The sequence below is a fragment of the Ovis aries genome, chromosome 7, assembly GCF_016772045.2.
Source record: "Ovis aries strain OAR_USU_Benz2616 breed Rambouillet chromosome 7, ARS-UI_Ramb_v3.0, whole genome shotgun sequence".
NCBI classification, from domain to species: Eukaryota; Metazoa; Chordata; class Mammalia; order Artiodactyla; family Bovidae; genus Ovis; species Ovis aries.
Genome location: NC_056060.1, coordinates 84,217,991 through 84,237,283, shown reverse-complemented (window position 1 = coordinate 84,237,283; position 19,293 = coordinate 84,217,991). Strand labels below are relative to the sequence as shown.

The following is a 19,293-nucleotide window of genomic DNA, read 5'->3' as shown; positions in this document are numbered from 1 at the left end:
GTGAGCAAGGTCCGCAGGCGGGGACTGCGTGGGCAACAGCCAGGCTGTTTCAGCCTGGACACTACCAGGCACTGTCACACGTACGCCACACAGATCAGCTCTCCGCCCCACCCGCTAACCCTCACAGACCACTGCCCCAAGAGATGATCTACTCTCATTTGTTCTGACCAACCTTGAGCTTCTGGGTACCCACGTGGCCATCAACTGAAAATGTGAAATTATGAGTCGCTCCACCTCTCCCCAGTCCATCCCAGAAATAACAAGAGGCCCCACCAAAATGTAAATGTCAGCATTTGAAGGGGCCTCAAGCAGGGGGGAACAAGTTTTTCCTCATCAGTACAACCTCAGTAACCAAAAGAAGTACAGAAGCAGAAACACTGTTTGCGAACATTTGCCCTTTAATTTGCATTTAAAATCAGTTTCTTTAAATATTTTAGTTACGTTCTGAATAGTGAAGACGTAGTAGCTGCTGCAGGCACTCAGTACTGGCTCCCACCCCTCCCCCCACCCAACCCCCAGGCCTTGCTTCTGCTCAAGATACAAATGGGCATTCCATACTAAATGGCTCCCGGTGGTCAAGGGTCAGCAGCCTCAGGCCTGGATGCAGTTGGATACAACGTGATGAAGCCCAGTAACTTTCCTGACAAGATGTGTGCATTTAACCATGCTCCGAAGAATTCCAATGTGGTGCCCAGACCCAAGGCAGCACCTCCAAGGTGACACTGGCCTTTTCTCCACTGTGTACAAGCATCTTGGGCTGGTTTCCACCACAAGCCATCCTGCACCAGACCTGTGTTCTATGGAGGAAGAGCTGAGGCTCCGCTCCTGAAGGGCACTGACACAGGAAGGAACTGAACTGCCTCTGCAGCCCACAGGTTTATACCAACGGGATTTAAAAGCTCAAGACAATTCGAGCCAGTCCACAGGAAGTCACCTCCACGCCAATCTCTACCAGGAGCCATGCGAGCCCGCGGCTGGGACACGCTCGGTCTCCCTGCCAAGAGGTGCTGGCATCTACATGAGGACAGGATGGGAGAAACTGTTCCTAGCAGCCGGGAAAGGTCGGCACCACCTCAGCTGTGTGTGCTTGGGCCAAAATGGGTCTTCCTGGTGCAGTTATGACGGAGAGTGTGAGGGCAGGCCTGGGCTCTGCTCCAGTCTCGTTCGTAACACATGACCTCAGAATCCGCCCTCTCCCACCTCAACGCTGCCTACTCCCCGGCTCTGCCCCTCCAGATCCCCCAGCATGTGCTTCCTGGAAGAGGTAGAAGAGGCAGCTTTTAGACAATGACAGCTGAGAATGCAGGTGCCACTTGAGCAAAGCAGCACCCCGTGCCCTGTGGTCAGTACCTCCACACGGGTGGAATCGAGTGAGGACGCGCACAGCCAGGACACAGGCTGCTCTGAGCCCAGGAGGCAGAGCACCCTCCTAGGCGTCTCAGGAGAACAGACGTTCAAAAGATAGAAACTTAATCACATGGTCCCCGGCAGGTTCCCTACAGTGTACTGGACAGGAAGAAAGTGAAATCACCTCTGTGGAGGGCTAATGGGAGGAAAGGCAGGAATAATAACGAGCATCCATTAAGGCTCTCTCTCTCCCTCAAGCTTAAGGAAATCAGATATTTTCGCATAGGAGAGGGTGCAGAGAGGGAGAGAGCCTAGCAGGAACACCGAGAGAGGCCTGTGACTGCTGGTTACATAGTGCCCTGGTTTCCTTGCTTGAGGCCAACAGCATGTGCCTGTCACCAGGCTAACCTGGGGCCTGTGAGGGGACAGGTTAAGACTGGTTTTCAGTTCCTGCATGGTTGACGGGTAGGGCACAAGGCTTCCTCCTAAAGGTCCAGTAGGAGGACTCTGGGATCCTCTACCGCTGCCTTGATTTTGCGGAGGAAAGTCACAGCCTCTCTGCCGTCGATCAGCCGGTGGTCATACGTCAGGGCCACATACATCATGGGCCGCACCTCCACCTATAGAGAAGAGAAGTCAACAGGTTTGTCTGCAGTGGGGCAGAGAAAGCCCTGATGAAGCTGGGAGATGACTAAGCACAGCCCACAGGTAAGTCCCCAGGTCCAGAGACTTTCCTACTTTGCTTTGTTGCTTCTAGATACAATGTGTTCAAAGACCAAGCCAGACCCTGAGTGCAAAACTCACATACTCAAAAACAAAAAGCTTAACCCAAGAAAAAAGGAGTCTCCTTACAACTGTCTTTAAATAAAAACCATGCTCTGCCCCCTCACTTGTCTGCCATCTACAAGGAAAAGTTCCTCTTCAATTTTGGCTACCTGCAGTTTTTTCTTTAAAGACATAATGATATTTTTTTTAACTTGGGGTCCACAAATTCTTTGAAACTCTATGCAAGCTTGGGTATATGAGCATTTTCAGCAGATATCTATAATTTTTGGATTCAAGGAGTTAGGGACTTCAAAAGGTTCTAAACACAGGGGTCCCAGAAAACATTTTCCTATCAACATAGCTCGCGAGGCTAGCTCAAGACCCTCTGACCTCATTCCCTGACTCCCAGAAAAGCTCTAACCCTCGTTACGACAAGCGGGCAGGCTGGCAGTGGCTCTGCATTGCAGTCCTCCACTTCCCGAGGCAAGGACCACGCCTTCGATGGCACCCCCACGCTCCCTAGAGAAGGAAGCCTGCTGACTAGTCCCAGATGAAGGAGCAAGCTTTCTCAGCTTCATGGTGCTCAAACCTTAACGTGCCTCAGAACCATCTGTACTTTCTGCTTCACTAGGTCTGGGAAGGGGCCAAGAGTTTGCATTTCCAACAAGTTCCCAGGTGCTGCTGTTCCACACACAATTTGAGAACCAATGCCTTAGCTATTAATTAAAAATGAAGAGATTCAACTTACACCTGAAATTACAGCGAATCTTTAAGGAACGTTTAGTTAAGACTTCCCTCACCTCATCATATAGCTGCTGGGACATTAATGGGGATGGTTCCTACCTTGCCTCCCACGACCACTGGCCTATCAACGATGGCATGCATGCCCAGGATAGCAGACTGAGGGGGGTTGATGATGGGCGTTCCAAACAGCGAGCCGAAAACACCTCCATTGCTGATGGTAAAAGTACCACCATCCATATCTTCAATGGCAAGTTCATTCTTCCGGGCCTAAAACCAGATTTCATGATTGAAAGGTAATGTCAACTCAGCTTCCTCCACCTAAAGGAAGTCCCGAAGGCTCACATCTGAGATTAATGGTCCAAGTTCTAGCTTTAACTGAGATGCCTGTGACTAGTTACAGGCCAGAGGAAAGGACTCCGGGATCTTTCCTTTTCCGAGCAGGTTTAACTGGATGAGATGAGATCTTCACTCACAAGAGCACCATAAGCTCCACCAGAGCTGTACTTCGACTCTCGCTCGTGACTGCCGTTCTCAGGGGCCACGTCCTCCTTTCACAACAAAGGGAAGCTCCAGCTCCCTGAGCACCGCTCACTGGCCCAGCCTTCCCAGGGTCTCTTCCCTGACCTGCCCTGCAGCTCACACACACCCTTCCACTTTACCTTCTCTCCCAGTTCACTGATGGTTCGCTCAATATCGGCATAATTCATTGTTTCCACATTCCTGATGACGGGAACCACCAGACCCTGATGAGAGTAAAAAGCTCTTTTCAGGTGTAAATTAATAGTACCCATTATAGTTACAACTCTCTTGATTCAAGCCAAAGGTCTCCCCGCCCCAGAGTATCTTAATTACTCAACATGATTAATGTAGTCTAAAATATTTAGACTTGCAAAAGATAAAAGAATGTGGTATGGTCAAAAACAGGTTTATTCTTCAAACAACTCCCTTCTAGAAAAACGAAAGTACAGAAAAAAGTCTCTCAAGAGGTCTGCTTCTTCAAATGGGTAAGAGTCAAAGACCAGAGCTCTCCACTTCTTGCTCCAACATACCCGAGGGGTGGCCACTGCAACGCTGATGTCAATATAATCCCTATACACCACCTCTTTGGTTGCATCATCAATCACTATGAGAGAGAAAACACACATTACATACAACTCCCCAGGCTGAGGCTAGTGAGGAAACATTTGCATTAATAGAGTAAAAGTCCGAGACGCTTCGTACGGCGTGGACTGACAAAAACCACTGCATTACAAGTGGCAGCCGGCACCCCTCTTATTCCCACGCCAATCAATCCTAACTTCTCCCAAGTGTCCTGACTAAGCTTGAGCACAGGAGCATCCGTCAACTCCGCAGCCCTGACAAGGATCGGTACACGGGCTAACACAGGGTAAGTATGTGCCCAAGTTCTCATTCACCAGCTCTACTCCAGCCCTCCCTCAGCTAACGGCTGAGGTTTAAAAGTACCCCCCAGAAAGGGCAAGTTAGTAAAGGAAGTGGAAGTGGGGGGATGTCACCCATTCTGCTGCTCACTTGCAACAGGGAGCGAGGGAAGCCTCTTTCCAGAAGACTCAGTAGGAAGCGGTGTGGTCTGTCTTTAATATGCTAGCCTGAGAGAGCAAACCAATAGCTAAGAATTTAGGTCTGGTGCTCATGAGAAAACACAGGCTCAAGAATCTTTTCCATAGGAATTCTATGTTGTTTTGTAGATAAGACACCACAGAAAAGCATATAAAGTGAGAAAGAGGACAAGGGAATTCTGAGAAATGCCTACATGTACGGGCAAGCAGAAGAGATGGAGAGAGTCATCAGGAAGCATAAGAACAGAAGAATTTCAGAGGTTTCACATTTGGATGAAACCAAGCCCTTCCCCTACCTGAGGGCACACCACCTGGCGGAAGGGATTAGGATTTCTATTTCTAGTCCTTTCGGGACCCTGCACTGCTAAGGGTTGCAAAAGTACCCAATGTGCTATAATCTTCCAAGGACACAGAGAATTCTCTCAGTGGAGAAGAGAACTGCTTGTTAAGTCCACATTTCAATGATGTAGGTGAGGAAAAAGAAAGGAAAATGAGCATCAAGCCCACAAAAGAGGGGCCAAGCCCAAGGCCTTCCAATCCAGTCCACTGATCAGAAATCAAAGGTTACCCTGGAGCTATGCCAAGTACAAGAAGTCAGGTCCCAAGTTACAGGGCTTGTGGGAGAGTGGGCACCAGCCACAGCAAGAGTTTCCACACTGACATGAGAAACTTGGAGAGATGGACTGGCTCAGAACTGCCTGTCGCCAGAGCCGCTGCCAAGCTCTGCACTGGAACGGGAACCTGTTCTGCCCGGCTGGTGGGGAGGAAGCACTCATGATGCCCATTTAGGAAGGTCAGTCCAGAAATCCCTAAGAAAGGTACTCAAGTTCTCACACATCTGAAATAAGAAGCCTCAGTCAGAGGACCATCATTTTTGTGTCTTAAGCAGGGGGAGAATTTCTGTATTTACACACATACCTCCAGGACCTCTGTTGATTCTGGCCATCACAAACTCACCTGCATTTACCACAGGCTGCTCCTGCAAGGCAAAGGCTGAGGCCTTCACAAATGCAGACATGAAGCCTAGTTTGAGGTTATGTTTCTTCAGAAAAGCATCTTTGTGCCGAGCCCGCATCTCCTGGATGTTACTGCAAGAACACATTACAAAACAAACTGACCACAAAAGCCTCAATTCTGACTTTCACACTGGTTTCTAACGTCAGGCATACAACTGGGTAAAGTTTTCCCTTACTCTAGACCATGTAAGTTCAAGTTTTGAAATACTCCACTAGAGGTTAACACAATTACTTCATTCCTTTAAAAGCCTGGGTCCAAGGGAATCAGATCCACTCTGTGTAAGGATGATTTCATGCTCCAGAAGTCAGAGATTTTGTGACAGACAAAATGAATGAGTTCATAGCACATCAACAGTTTCACCCTGGACGAGAAAGTGCCTTCTAGCTGCACTGAATTTATGAGCTATCTACTCTGAAAATAGTTTGTTTTTTTTTTTCTTAAAAGCATAAAGGCCACAAAACAAGCACCATTCTTTTTATTAAACAGGCTTCCCTGGTGGTTCAGATGGTAAAGAATCTGCCTGTAATTCAGGATACCCAAGTTCAATCCTTTGGTTGAGAAGATCCCCTGGATAAGGGCATGGCAACCCACTTCAGTATTCTTGCCTGGAGAAGTCCATGGACAAAGGAGATTGGCGAGCTACAGTCCTTAGGGTCACCAAAGAGTTGGACATGACTGAGTGACTAACTTTTTCATTCACTATTTCTTGTTTATTTTCAAAATACCACCAAACCTAATTATAACTTTCTTGTGACATTCCTAACAAATGAAAACAAAAAAAAATCCCAAACCACACACGTGCACAGGTTTCATGTGAGCAAAAACAGTCTTGACTACCTATGGATGGATACAATCCAGAGCTGTGTTAGGCTCATGAGGAAGTCAGTGTATTCATGCATCCCCCCAGAGTGAGCAGTTCTATCTGCTTGGTTCCTTCAAATGGGCACTCACACCCACCACACACGGTGGTCAATGCAAGACACCAAGACATAAAGACAATACACAGTTCTTGCCCTTAAAATTAATATGATGAACATAGTTTCCTTGGTTATTTAGAAAAGTGACCATGTGTGGACCTAAGCTTTTTAAAGTATAAGCAACAAGGCTACTGGGAAACCTTTGCAGTGAGACCAGTCTTTGTTCTTTTGGGGCTGGTTTTTCACAAACATACAACACGTGTACTAGAGTTAGCGGGAAATGGCTTTCCCATCATTTTGCTGCAGAAATCTCCGTATTTATGGGAAGACAGTTGTGTGACGGAAATTGAATTTAACTTTATCTCAGGCCCAAATGCTCAGTTTTCTCTTTCTCCCTATAATGGCTTAATCTGACATTAGCATGAAAGATAAGATGGTATAACTTTAACTCCCCTCTTTAGACCTCTTGTTTTTTAAAACGGAAGTTTTCCTAGGGGGACTGATTGGGTTTAAAATGTTTGTTTTCCTGAGTCTAACTACATTTAGTGCTAGGATTACCACCCTAAAGACATTACTGGTTCCCAAGACACAAGAGCTGCAGAAGAGGGAAAGAGAAGCGATAAACATCTCTGCTCTCAAAACTGCCCAAATGCTATTGTCTGGTCATTAAGTAGTTTCTATTTCAGAGTTCTGTCCTTGGAGGCAGAGGCTGGGACAACAGGGGAGAGGAGGCAGTCTCAGAAAGGCCCCTTATGGGTTAGCTGATCAGCACAAGACCCAAAGGGCACTCAATCTAAACCAGATTACCGACTGCAGAGGGACCCCAGGCCATCATTAAGTGAGGCCTCAATTAGCTGCTGAAAGGAGATCCAACTACTGTACTTACTTTCCAATCAAAGCTGTTGGGCCAACTGCATCTTTCAAGGCCACAAATATTTACATGTTTTGTCTTAAGGAATTGGGTAGAATTTCAAAATCCAATTCAATTTGTGTACAATTTGGCCCTAATGCACTGAAACATAAGCCGCAGCCTTTGTGATTCATTAGTCAAGGTCCTTCCCTACATCCTATGGATACAGGAGAAATCTTTGGCTTGGATGACGTCTAGTCTTTTGGGGGAGCTTCACAATAGAATGGATGATGGCCAGTGAAATGGACCACAGAATCCTACTCTGTGAACAATGCTACAGCATGCTGTGACTAAATCTTTTCCCTCTCTACATTTTTCAGACCCCTTCCAAAGAAAACTGTTTATCCTAGTGAAATGCAGATTAGCAGACTAAGCACTTGGGATAAAAAGCAGCAAAGAGATGACCTAAAGACTTGATGACTTTACTTCGTGTATTAGATACGAACTCTTACCCTGGCCCTGAAAACATTCTGTCATATGGATGCAACTTTCTTTACCATTCTTTCCTACACATCTTCCTCACAGTGATTGTTTCTCAGACGTGTCCTGTACTTTTCTATCTGTGCCAGGTCCATACTGTTAACATCTTCTGGAACGACGGTCCTCCATTATGTCAAAATGTGAATCGTTAAGGCCCCTCAAAGATCTTTTTCTCCAGGAAGCCTTTCCTGACTCCTACCTCCACCTCAAAAACAAATGATCTCATTCTCTCCTCCACCTCACACTTTTTGTATTTTTGTGATACTTGTTTTTCTAGATTTTACTTTACATTTATCCAACAAGATGGTAGCTCCAGGCTAAGGGTTCTTTATCACTCATCTTTGCATCCCACCAAAATATAGTGTAATATCTTGTGCACAGTAAGCACTCAAAAACCGTCTGTGGACTTTAACTACATTCTCTTCCCTACATCTGTAAACAAAGTTTTGAAGAAGAAAAGTGAGTCAACAATTAGCTCAGTATAGAAATAAGCTTACTGAATCAGCCCGTTTGGTTAATATTCTGAGGTCTTTTTCTTTAAAAGCAAAACTTGCTTCCCATTTCATTGTCAAAGTTGAGAAAGGTGAAAGATATAAAAAGCCTATGCCTTTCTACCCACTCAATCCTGAGTCGCTTAGGAACACACATAAGGAGCAGTCAGAGTGAGAAGGAAGCAGGGAATGGCCCCTTGACTCTGGGCATGCTGTCAAACGATCCTCCATCCTGAAGGGGAGCCTTGTTGGCCTGGCTCCCCTCTCTCTACTTGTTAATAGTGGTCATTAGAGCTTAAGACTATTACCAGCCTCGTTTATCAGAAATCACAGGATTCAGGTATACATCTACAAGGCTAAGTTTTTTAAGTCACAGAGGAGACAGGCATAGTATTAGGAAAGTCAATCAGAGAATGAAACCAGTGGGTCACTCTGTATAAGTCAAGAAACAGTGCAAAGAAGTACTTCTTTCCTGTTACGTTAATTTTGGGCAACTTCAAGTGTTTTTCAAGAAAAAGAGCACAGGGAGGAGGAGGACTAGGGCTCACCTCATGTCAATCTCATTGAAAGTGGTGAGCATTGCGCAGGTGTTCTGAGCCTCCTTCAGACGCTGAGCGATGCGCTGCCTCATTCTGTTCATTTTCTCCTGAAAGAGGGAGTGGGACAAGTATCGCCAACCTGGTGTCTTTGGACCTAGCCCTCCCACTTAGTCTGCAGGAGCACTGGGCTTGCTGGGAGGGGATAATTAAGGACTGTATCCAGGCTTCCTCTTTCCTGGGGTGGCTTGCTCCTCTGAGCAAAAACAAGGAAATACAGACAAAAACTACTCACTCAGATGTGCCCTGAAGTCTGATGAAGAACAGAGGCCCAGGAAATGGTTTGGTTTATAAACCAAAACCAATTTATGGAAAGGAAGAGTGTGGTGTAGGGCTAGCCAGCCCAAGAGTCGTCATAGACAAGGCAATTTCTGGTGATAAAGACTTGCATGATAATAGCTACTTGTAGAATGGAAACTCAGAAGCAACACATTTCTCAGGCTATCGTATTTTTAGGAGGTATTCTCAGGCAGAGGAACCCACACTCTTGACCATACTTCCTTGAGATTTTATGTCTGCCCCTGACTGCCACTGGGTAGCCCTCAGCTAAGCATCCGGGAAGAACAGGAATAGAGCTCACTAAACCACCTCTCTGAAGTGTGGGAGGGAGGAGACGCGTTACTAGGCTACCATCCCCCGCATGCACCTTTCTCACCCACAGCACTTCAGTGGGAGCACGAAAGAGTGGGAAAAACCAATGGACAAGTGTTCAGAAGGCCTCCAGTTCTAGTCTCATCATCTGAATGAACAGTCATATGAATGAACAAGCCACTTCCTAAACTGAATTTCCTTGCCAGGCCGAGGGAATCAGCTGCCGGTCACTCAAAGGCAGGCAGAGCAGACCCATATTTTATTAATCTCAACACTGCTCCTCGGCTTTTTTCTTGGAAGTGGTCCTTAGAGGCTTACCCGATGTTCTGAACGCAGACCTATACCAGCTCCTGCCTCAGCTCTTGGCGGGGCAGCGGTGGGTTTCACAGCAGACACTGTAAATGAAGAGAGGGTACACTGCATCAGAAAATGAGAAACATTTACTTGAGTATATGCCCGTGCTTTCACACTGCACTTGTCACTTAAGCCTCAAGGTGTGCTAAGATACATTAGTCATTCCTACTTCACAAATGAACAATCTGGTCAGAGAAGTTAAATAACTAGTCTAAGGCCACACAGCTATACACAGAAAGCTGAGATGCAAACTCAGGTCTTCTGATACAAAGTCTAGAGTTTCTTCTACAATGCAGCCAATGAAACCTGTCCAGAGCCATAATTAGTCTTAGACTTTGCCCTCTGAGGGAACGTGGCAATAGATGAGATGGTCTCCTGTAGAAAGACACGTGGGAGGCAGAGGCTTACCTGGTTTGCTAGTGAGCGGCTGTGAGGGCGAGGGCACAGGTGGCATCTGGGTGGGTATAGGTGCTGCAGGGGGAGGAGGAACAGCAGACACTGCGGGTTCTGCTTTTGGGGCTGCGTCAGCAGGGGCTGCAGCTGGCTTGGCCTTAGCAGGAGCAGCTGGAAAACAAGAAAAATAGATGCCACTGGCACTATGTGGAATGGAAAGCAACCAAACTGCAGATACTAAGTAGAATTTAGCAGCAAAAGCTCTCTCTCTCATCAATTAGCAAATGCTTCCTGAGTACCTGCTATACGTGTAAGGCTATGAGATACACAGAGTGATTTAAGGCACTGTTTCCCCAGGACTCCTAGACGTCCTACATTAGATAACTGGCTGAATTCAGCTGCCTTCCTGATTGCATAAATATCTATTAGTCATCAAATTCAGCCAGTACTTTCAAAGCACCTAAGTCAATGGTAATAGACTTCAATGCAAAAGAAACCCAGCAATTTAAGATGCTGAAACACACACATAAAAGCAACAACTTTCCAGTTACAGTAATACTGACTGTCTCCTATGTCTCCTATTTTAACATCACATGTGGAAGACCTATCTTAACTATTAAAACATAAACGCTTAAATAATCAAGGTCACATTTAGACTTCAGAGTTCAAAGCATTTTATCTAGAATAACTCTCAGAAACCAATGAGGTGGTCAAGCAATGAAATTCACAACTTTAAATATTTTTTTACTTTACCCATTTGGATATCACCATCTGGGTTTATATTTAAATCAGAAGAACAATCCTCTTAAGGAATGGTCAGAAGATGAAATTCTCCAACCAGAAGAATCAATCTTATTCCCTAGTCTTCTACTGTATTTTCTTTCCATTCTGGGCTTCTAATCTTACCCTGATCGAACATAATGAGGCCATCTACCATCTTTCTGCTTACCTATCTTAACCATGAAATAGACTTTAGTAGTTACAGCATTTCACTAAGAATCAAAAGTCTTCTTTCCTAATCTCTAATATACTGACTATAAGATCCAATATAAATTCATTTCCTTATTTCTCATTTCTTCCCAAGAAAAATTCAACCCTCCCTAAAAAATGTTGTGACAGAATAGATGTGAAAAAACTACTCCAAAATTCTCCATAATAGACGTGATCAAACACTGCTGCTTCTCACTTTAGAATAGTGGCTCCCAGCCCTGGCTATGTATCAGAATCACTTGGAGAGTGTTAAAGACACTAACAAAAACTATGATAGATAACCAGGATCTGAAAACCCCAGATTTAATATATCAGAATCCCTTGGCCTCAGAATCTGGGCATTTGTATTATTTTTAAAGCCCCCATGTGACTCTGCTGCCAGGGTGGGGGAAGGGGATGGGAAAAAAAACACTATCTCTAGAATCTTCTTCCTTCCTATTTAAGAAAAGGTCCAGCACCAAAAAGAACACTACTGTGAGGTTTATTTTCTTAATAACCCTTTTCTTCTAAAACTTGACATTTAAAGCTCACACTATATATATATATATGTCTCCTCTTTCTGCCTCACTAAAGGCAGAGGGAGTGCAAAATGATATTTGATGTATCAAGGAATTAGTATATTATGCTCAGCCCCAATTCCGAAGGGGAACACTGGAGACCTTGACAACCAGGAGAACTTCTTTACCGCCAGTTTTCCTGAGTGTGAAAAGAGGAGTGCCTCCTTCTACTTTTCCCCCATCAGGTACCAAAAGAGCTTCAATCACGCCATTTGCTGGTGATGGAACCTGCACAGAGGTCTTCAAAAGGAAGACAGATGGAGAAAGAGTCCAAAGTTTTACTCAGCATTAGAAAATTAATTGTATAGAATCTCAAATGAGTCACAAGAGTTGCAACACAGATATACAAGACCCTGCATAAACATCAAGGCCACACTTTCAGAATAAGAGTAATCAATGCTACTGTGAAGATGCACCTTGTCTGTCCTTTCCCAGAAACATTAAAGCAAGATTCAGTTAGTGTTGCCAAATGATACATAAAAAACAACTGGAAACAGTTCATGTATACACACATAAAAGCTATAAAACCAAAGCTACTAAAGTACATAGTACATACACCTAGAACAATCTAAAATTAAACTTTAAATGCTTTTCTTCTTTTTACTGAGCTATTCCAACAATTTTACTGAGGCAACTAACAATTATCTTCAAACAACTAAGTCCATGTTCCTTTCATTAGGTTAAGACACCAAGCGGAAACCATGAAAAGATGGCACTAACAGGGCAAGCCTACCTTGTCAGTTTCAATCTCACAAACCACTTCATCTTCTGCAACTGTGTCTCCAACAGCTGAAAAGACAGTCAAAGGCTACCTGTTAGGGGTGAGCAGTGGGTAACAAGAAAAGTAGCCATAAAATCCCCTTTGGCAGGTGTTACAGGACCCCTTTCCTACAGGCCAGGGGAAGGTACACTGCATGTAAAGAAAAGAGTGGAGCCACAGGTTCCACTGATTATCATGAAGGTGAGGGGAGTAAAGGGGACTTTTCAAAAGTATTTAAACTTAAAAAGTGAGAAGGCAGTAAATCTTACCTTTCTCCCACCTGACATCCCCCTCTGTGACAGATTCTGCAAACGCTGGGGTTTTGACTGTAATCACATCATCCTCTAGGAAAAAAGGGGAGGGGGGAAATCACACAGTCCATATTTTTCCTTTTTTTTCTGCCATTAAATTCAGTCAATTGCTATTCTTCTCATTAAAATTCCATCCCCAAGAACGCAGGGAGCTGAAGGTACTTACTGCATACAGCTGTAGTTCTAAAGAAGCGAACGCTGAAGATATTACTGCTGTTAATGCTACAAAACAAACATAAAAGTAAACTCCTTTAACAGGTGAATCATTCACATTTTAGTCTAGATAAGCCATGATGAATCACCTTTATTTTTAATAAATTTTTACTGGAGTATAGTTGATATACAATGTTGTGTTAGTTTTTGCTGTACAGCAAAGTGAGTCAGTTATACAAATATCCACTCTTTTTTAGATTCTTTCACCTTCCCTTTAAACCAGTGACTCTTGACTAGGAGCGCCCATCACTGTTACCTGGGGAACTTTTTCAAAGCATACCTGTCTAGGCCCCATTCCCAGAGATCCTGACTCAGCAGGTCTAGAGTAAAGCCTGGATTACTTGGGTGCCTCAAGCAGCGAGGCCCTTGGGTGAGTGAAATGTGCTGCAGTGAAATGCCAGCTCTTCCAGAACAGACTTACGTTTGCATCTCTGAAGAAAAAGACAGCATCTTGGTCCTTTGCACAATCACAAAAGGACTCAGCTTCCTGATTAGGTTTTTTCTTAACTGAATCCAAGTAAGATAAAACTGTGTGCCCTCAGGGTACTTGCCACTTTGCCATGTAAAACAGAATTTCTGTCTATGTGATTAAAGATTTAGATAAGACAGCAAGATGAAAGTAAAACAAGGTGTTATATGCAAAATAAACAAAAAAACAAACAAAAAGCCCCACTGAAAACCTCATAATCACCTGTTCTCCTGCCAGAAGGCAGCACATCAGTCCACTTTGGACTCACTCAAGAGGAACCTCAAAAAGAGCAAGGTATTCTCTGATATGACACTAACCTGAAATAACGTAACCTGGAGAATGATATGACCATGGAGAATCATGGTATCTGGTATATGGTATCTGTGGTTATCTGTCATATACATACATTTTGGAAGAGTGATTTGGACTGATGGGAACTTTCACTTTCTATACTTCAAGACTGTCTGAATAGTCTACAATGAGCACCTTTACAATAAAAAGTGAAACAGATTTAAGTTGCCTTTGGTATTTTTAAGTTCTATGTAAAATCAAGGGAAAATGTGTTATTTAAAAAAATACAGAATACAAAGTGTTCTGCATAAAAGTTTCCAACCATGTATAGGTACATGTTCATGGGCAATAACTAATGGGTAACGTGTCAATGCAGAGACTGCTCTCTGAGGACACCCAGAATCTGGCACATCGGCTGTCTCTGGGAATAGGAACGCAGTAGCATGGGAGAACAGGATAAAGTCTTCTCATGGACACTCTTTTTACTTTTCAACCATGTAAATGTGTAACCTATTAAATAAAAACAAAAAACCAAACACAGTTTTACAATAAAAGATTTTTAGTAAAATGGGTACCTTATGCACAGAAAAAAGACAAGATACAATACAGAAACAGTTACTAGATTAGAGTAATACCCTAATCTGTGATCCTCATCATTCAAAGTTTAGGGGTTTTTAAAATAATTAACTTTTAAATAGTTATTTGTTTTATTTATTGCACAGGATTTGTAGTCGCTCTAATTTTCATTTAAACTATAGATGAGAAACACACTTTGACACTCCCTAAATAATTTTAAATTTACAAAAGTATTAGATGTTAACAGTAGTAAACTTAGAAAGAGCAAAAAGAACATTCACAATGGGACTATACCATACAATACAAAAGGAATAATTTTATAACTTGCTTTTTCCCACTTGTAGAATGAACATATAGCATAGCATAGCCTAACCCATCCATTGTTGTTTGACCATTCTGAGAAACACGGGTACACTAGGCGTTCAGTACAGAGCCCTAGAAATGGGATTGCTAGATCAAAAGGTACACACAGTTCAAAGACTTATGAATGCCAAACTGCCATTCTAATGCACAGTGAAGAAGGAGCAATCTGCCGACCCTTCATTTTAAAGATTCCACCTATAGAGAAAAATAGCTTGACAGCTGCTCAACAGGAAACTAAAGAGCGTCCTCTTACTACCACCCTGAAAATACTTGGAATGCAAAGTAGTGTTAAGCAACACTCATAGGCAGAAGTTAATCTGAAACACACATGGGTGGCCTCTCTCCAAATTTTGCATTATGCAATAGTAGCATTCCTTCCCTCTACACTAGTCAAAGTCCCAGGAGTTAAATACTAGTCTCTTGCTTTTACTGTTTCTAAAATGCGTAACTATGCAACCAAAAGGATGCTCTTAACCTCCACAATAAACGTAACCTCCAGTCCTTCAGCTTCACTTGTAGCCAACCAGAATATTTAGGAGCATCCTTCTAACAATTCCCATAAAAAGAGGATTCCAGCTCCACTTTCATTATAATCTGAACACCTGGTCCTGACACACTCCTGGTCCAATACTTCACATGGGGCTGAAGCTCAGGCTCATATCATAAATTAACATCAAGTTCAGGTCAAGGGACTCAATATAACCAGCTTGATTACTAGGCTTGAAAGACAGGAAAGAAAGCAGATGGTCAAACTGGTGTCTTCAATACCCCGGGTCCACATATCTGTGCTCCCCAGTGATACTTACACAGTCTTCCTGCTGTCAGGGTAACCTGGTCCCTGACATAAGGAGATCCCTGCAAGAAACAAAACAACTCTTAACCAACAACTCTTTATCTCATACAGGATACCTGCTGGGAATGGAGAAGCAGTTGTTCACCCCCTAACTCTGAGATAGAGCAGGATCAACAGCAGGCAATAATATAATCTGTATCACACAGAGTCCTGCCTCTTAAACTTTTCCACCATAGTAACCGTAATGGCAGAGAACAACAGGTATGTGCGACTGCAGGGAATGGGTTTGAGGAAGAAAGGGGAGAATTCTATAATCTTATTTATCTCGAAATTCATAAACTTTCATTATCCCTGTATGTTTTCATGATAGAATGCCTCTACTTCCCAAGTTTTCAAATACAATGGAAGCCTGAGACACATGATAGCTTATCCTGTGACTACACACAGCCTAAAGAAGCAGTGGAAAGTTTGGTCCGAGTTTGCTTCCCTGGTTACTTAAAATGCACTGGAAGTTTTGTTGCCTGAATCCCAACAGCAAAGACCAGGCTACTTCTGGCCCAAGGTCTTCAGCTTGCTCAAGCAAACTATTACACCTCCTTTCCATTTATTGCCTTCCCACTCTTGCTGAGACCTTCCATTCTGGTCACACTCAACAAGGTGAGAGCTTCTTTCTGCCCCACCAATTGTCCTTATTACAAATAATCGCACTGCTGCCACAGACAACTAATTACTCTATCTGCTTCACCTGATTATATTCTTTCATGTGTCTTGTTTTTTCAGATCAAAAACAACTCTTTCTGAACCATGGGCACAGGAAATACCAACTGGAAGACAATTCTCTCTTGTCCCAGCTTCCCACAAACATCCTCAAGGTTTCAGTCAAGTAAGTCACCTCTTTATGATCAATAGCCAACAACTACAGTACAAATCCCAAACACAGCATGTTGATGAGCTTGCAGCCAGCAAGCAGCCCATACTGATTTTTGGAACTCTAAGTTCACTTTAGAGTTTATCCTACAGCAAGTTTCATTTGTACAGTGCTTTAGAATTTATAAAAAGCTTTCATATAATGACCTCATTTTGATTTTCATCTCACACTCCCTGAAGTGGAATGACCATTGCCATTCTTCTCATTTCATATATAAGCAGAGCTTTGGGAGGTTAAGTGGCTAGCCCAAGGAGAAGCCCTTAACCAGAACACAAAAGGCAAGAACAAGGCGCTTCCCATTGTCCTGCCAGTCTATAAAATGGAGAAAATGTTTACTGACATTTTTCAAAACTCCAAGGTAAAGAGTTTATTAATGAGAGTCCCCTATGAGCTAACACTGTGCTGGGTTCTTATGATCTCATGACTCTAAGGATGAAGTCCAAAACCTTTACACGTTCCTGTCCAGCCCTTCCAGACAAGCTTCTTTTCCATTTCTATGACTGGTCATGCCTCTTTCTGTCTGAAAACTTTGCCTAAGCCATTCATTCCCTTTGCCTAAAATATCTTTCTCTTGGCCATCTCCTATATATTCTCCAAGACTTGGCATAAATGTCACTTCTCTGGGGAAGCCTTTACTGATGGTGCCACCTCACTCACCACCCTCCCAAGCCTGGCTATATCATCCTACCCCCTACTTCTCTTTCACAGTAATCACAATGTAATTATGTACTTATGTAATTAAGGGTACTTATGTACCCTCCTGGAGGGTAGAGACCACCTCTATCCCTGCCACCTAGCATAGTGTCTGGCATGTAGTGACAATTCAACAAATAATCTATTCATTGTGAGTAAATGATAATATGATGGGTGAGGAGTTCAGGCTGAGGAGCAGACTCAGCTTGACCAATAGTTGGCACAGTGACCTTGGTCAAGGCACTTAACCTCTCTTGGCCTTGAGTCATACATTCGTAAAATAGAGAAAATATTTATTTTACTGTTTCTTGATGAGTAACTGAAAAAATGCACAGAAAGCACTCAGAACAATACTTGGCACATAGAATGCCCATAAGAAAATCAACTCATTCAATGAATATTTATGCCAAGCATATAAAGAAATTATTGGGATTAAAAACCTGAATTCTTTCCACTCGTCTTTCTGCCATCTTCTATCTCATGCCACTCTCTCCCTCAACCAAAATGCTCTGGCCAAATCACCTCTTTTGCTAGTTCCAAAATATCGACAAGCGCTTTCCTTCCTCAAGGACTTTATACATGTCATTCCCTTTCCTTCTCCTGCTCTTCATCTGGATGGCTCCTGTCCTGCCACATCCTCTGGGTCACAGCTTCAGTGTCCAGCTTCACTTGTTTCCTTTTCAGCATCCAGGATAGTCCATTTGTTGAGCAATTTACATATTCTTTCCCTAGCTAGGTTGTAAGCTCCCGGAGGGTGAGAAACTCACCATCCACCCTTCACTGCTATATCCCCTGTGAGTGCCTAGCAGCACAGGTGCCTGACACTGAGTAGATACTGAGTAACTGTGCTAAATGAACAAACGGCAGCTGTTACTAAATAGCATTTGGGGTGGCTTCCAGTGGCTAGGACTCTGCACTTCCAACCAATGCGGGGCAGGGGTTGGGTGGGGCGGCGATCCCCGTTCCATCCCTAGTCGGGGAACTAGATTCCCAAGTGCCTCAACTAAGACCCGGTGCAGCCAAATAAATCAATAATTTTAAAAAATAAAATAATCTTTTGTTTCGCTCCTCTCTCTCTCTCTGAACACGAGGCGGAGAAACACAGGCACCCAATTTCCTCACACGCGGTCTACCCACGAGGAGGCGAGAGCATTTTTAGGGGACGGCAAAAGGGCAGAACTTACCAGGCAGGGAACGTCTCACTAGAGGGCAGTTCCCCTGTTGAGAAAGAAGACGTCGGTCACCCGAGACGAAAAGTGAGGGAAGAAACAGCTTTTTCAAGTACAGACCTAAAGCTGCCCCCGGGACTGGTGACAGGTGAACCTCGGGCCTCCTCCCAAAGGCAAAGGCAACAGCAACAACGCGGGCGGGACGCCGGGCCTGCCAGACTATCTCAACCTTCCCCCACAGGAGTGAAAACCCACCGCCTTTTAACAGATTAGAAAAGAGGCCCTGGGATCCAGACGGGGGCTTCCGCGGCGCCTCCCGCCCCGCGTCCCCGAGCTCTAATAGAGTCTGGTGTCCTGGCGGGCGCGGCTCTGGGCGGCTCCTCCGCCCGCGCGGACGCAGGGTGGGGTCCGGCAGGGGCCGCGGCGCCGGCGGCCGCGGGAAGAGCTCCCGGCCGCTAGGCTCCACAAGACGGCCCCGGAGGCGACAGCGGCTCCGGGCCGCCCAGCCCCGCGGCGGCGGCCTCCGCGTCCCGGTGCCCTTGGTGCCCGGCCTGGCCGGCGCGCCACGCCCCTTGTCGTCCCCACCCCACCCCGTCTGCCCGCCGGCGACTTTCTCTCCCGCCGGGGGTCCCGGCCCGGTCGGACCGTACCTTCTGGAAGGCGGAGAGCGAGCGGCTGAACGCCCGGGACGCGCAGCGGGACCGGGACAGCATCACGGCGGCGGAGCCGAGGGCGGGCGGACACCGGATATCGGCCCCGGCAGCAACCGGAAGTGGGTCGGGCCGCGGCACCCGCTGCGCGGGGAGGGGGGTGAATGGGTGTCCGGACCGAACCACTGGCGGGAGGAACGGGGCGGGGCCTGCTGCGGCTCAGGCCGGGCCTCCCGAAGGCTCCTGAGACCGTCTGGCGACAGATCGCTCCGGCTCCGGGTTGCCACCCTCCCCGTATCTCTCCGCGGAGCTTTCGGATAAACTCGGCGTCCATCTCTCTTGGGACAC

General features: G+C 45.1%; 1 protein-coding gene across 1 annotated transcript; it reads right to left on the bottom strand.

Moving 5' to 3' along the window:
• Positions 1–380: 380 nt before the first annotated feature.
• On the bottom strand, positions 381–19,047 carry DLST (dihydrolipoamide S-succinyltransferase). Its single transcript, XM_004010793.5, has 15 exons — positions 18,946–19,047; positions 18,311–18,344; positions 15,519–15,567; positions 12,967–13,022; positions 12,759–12,833; positions 12,463–12,518; positions 11,858–11,969; positions 10,198–10,353; positions 9,754–9,830; positions 8,797–8,894; positions 5,391–5,521; positions 3,906–3,979; positions 3,516–3,599; positions 2,956–3,123; positions 381–1,967 (listed from the first exon to the last, which is right to left on the bottom strand). Exons 1-15 carry the CDS (start codon positions 19,006–19,008, stop codon positions 1,833–1,835), a joined length of 1,368 nt encoding a protein of 455 aa, XP_004010842.3. The 5' UTR covers positions 19,009–19,047; the 3' UTR covers positions 381–1,832.
• Positions 19,048–19,293: the final 246 nt, after the last annotated feature.

Excerpts from the sequence above, each read along its gene's own strand:
- DLST (XM_004010793.5), bottom strand. The coding sequence starts at position 19,008 with ATGCTGTCCCGGTCCCGCTGCGCGTCCCGGGCGTTCAGCCGCTCGCTC. Across the intron at positions 10,354-11,857 it reads CACACTCAGGAAAACTGGCG|CTGCTCCTGCTAAGGCCAAG; the intron begins GTAAAGAAGTTC and ends CTTGTTTTCCAG. Across the intron at positions 1,968-2,955 it reads CAGTGGTCGTGGGAGGCAAG|GTGGAGGTGCGGCCCATGAT; the intron begins GTAGGAACCATC and ends TCTTCTCTATAG.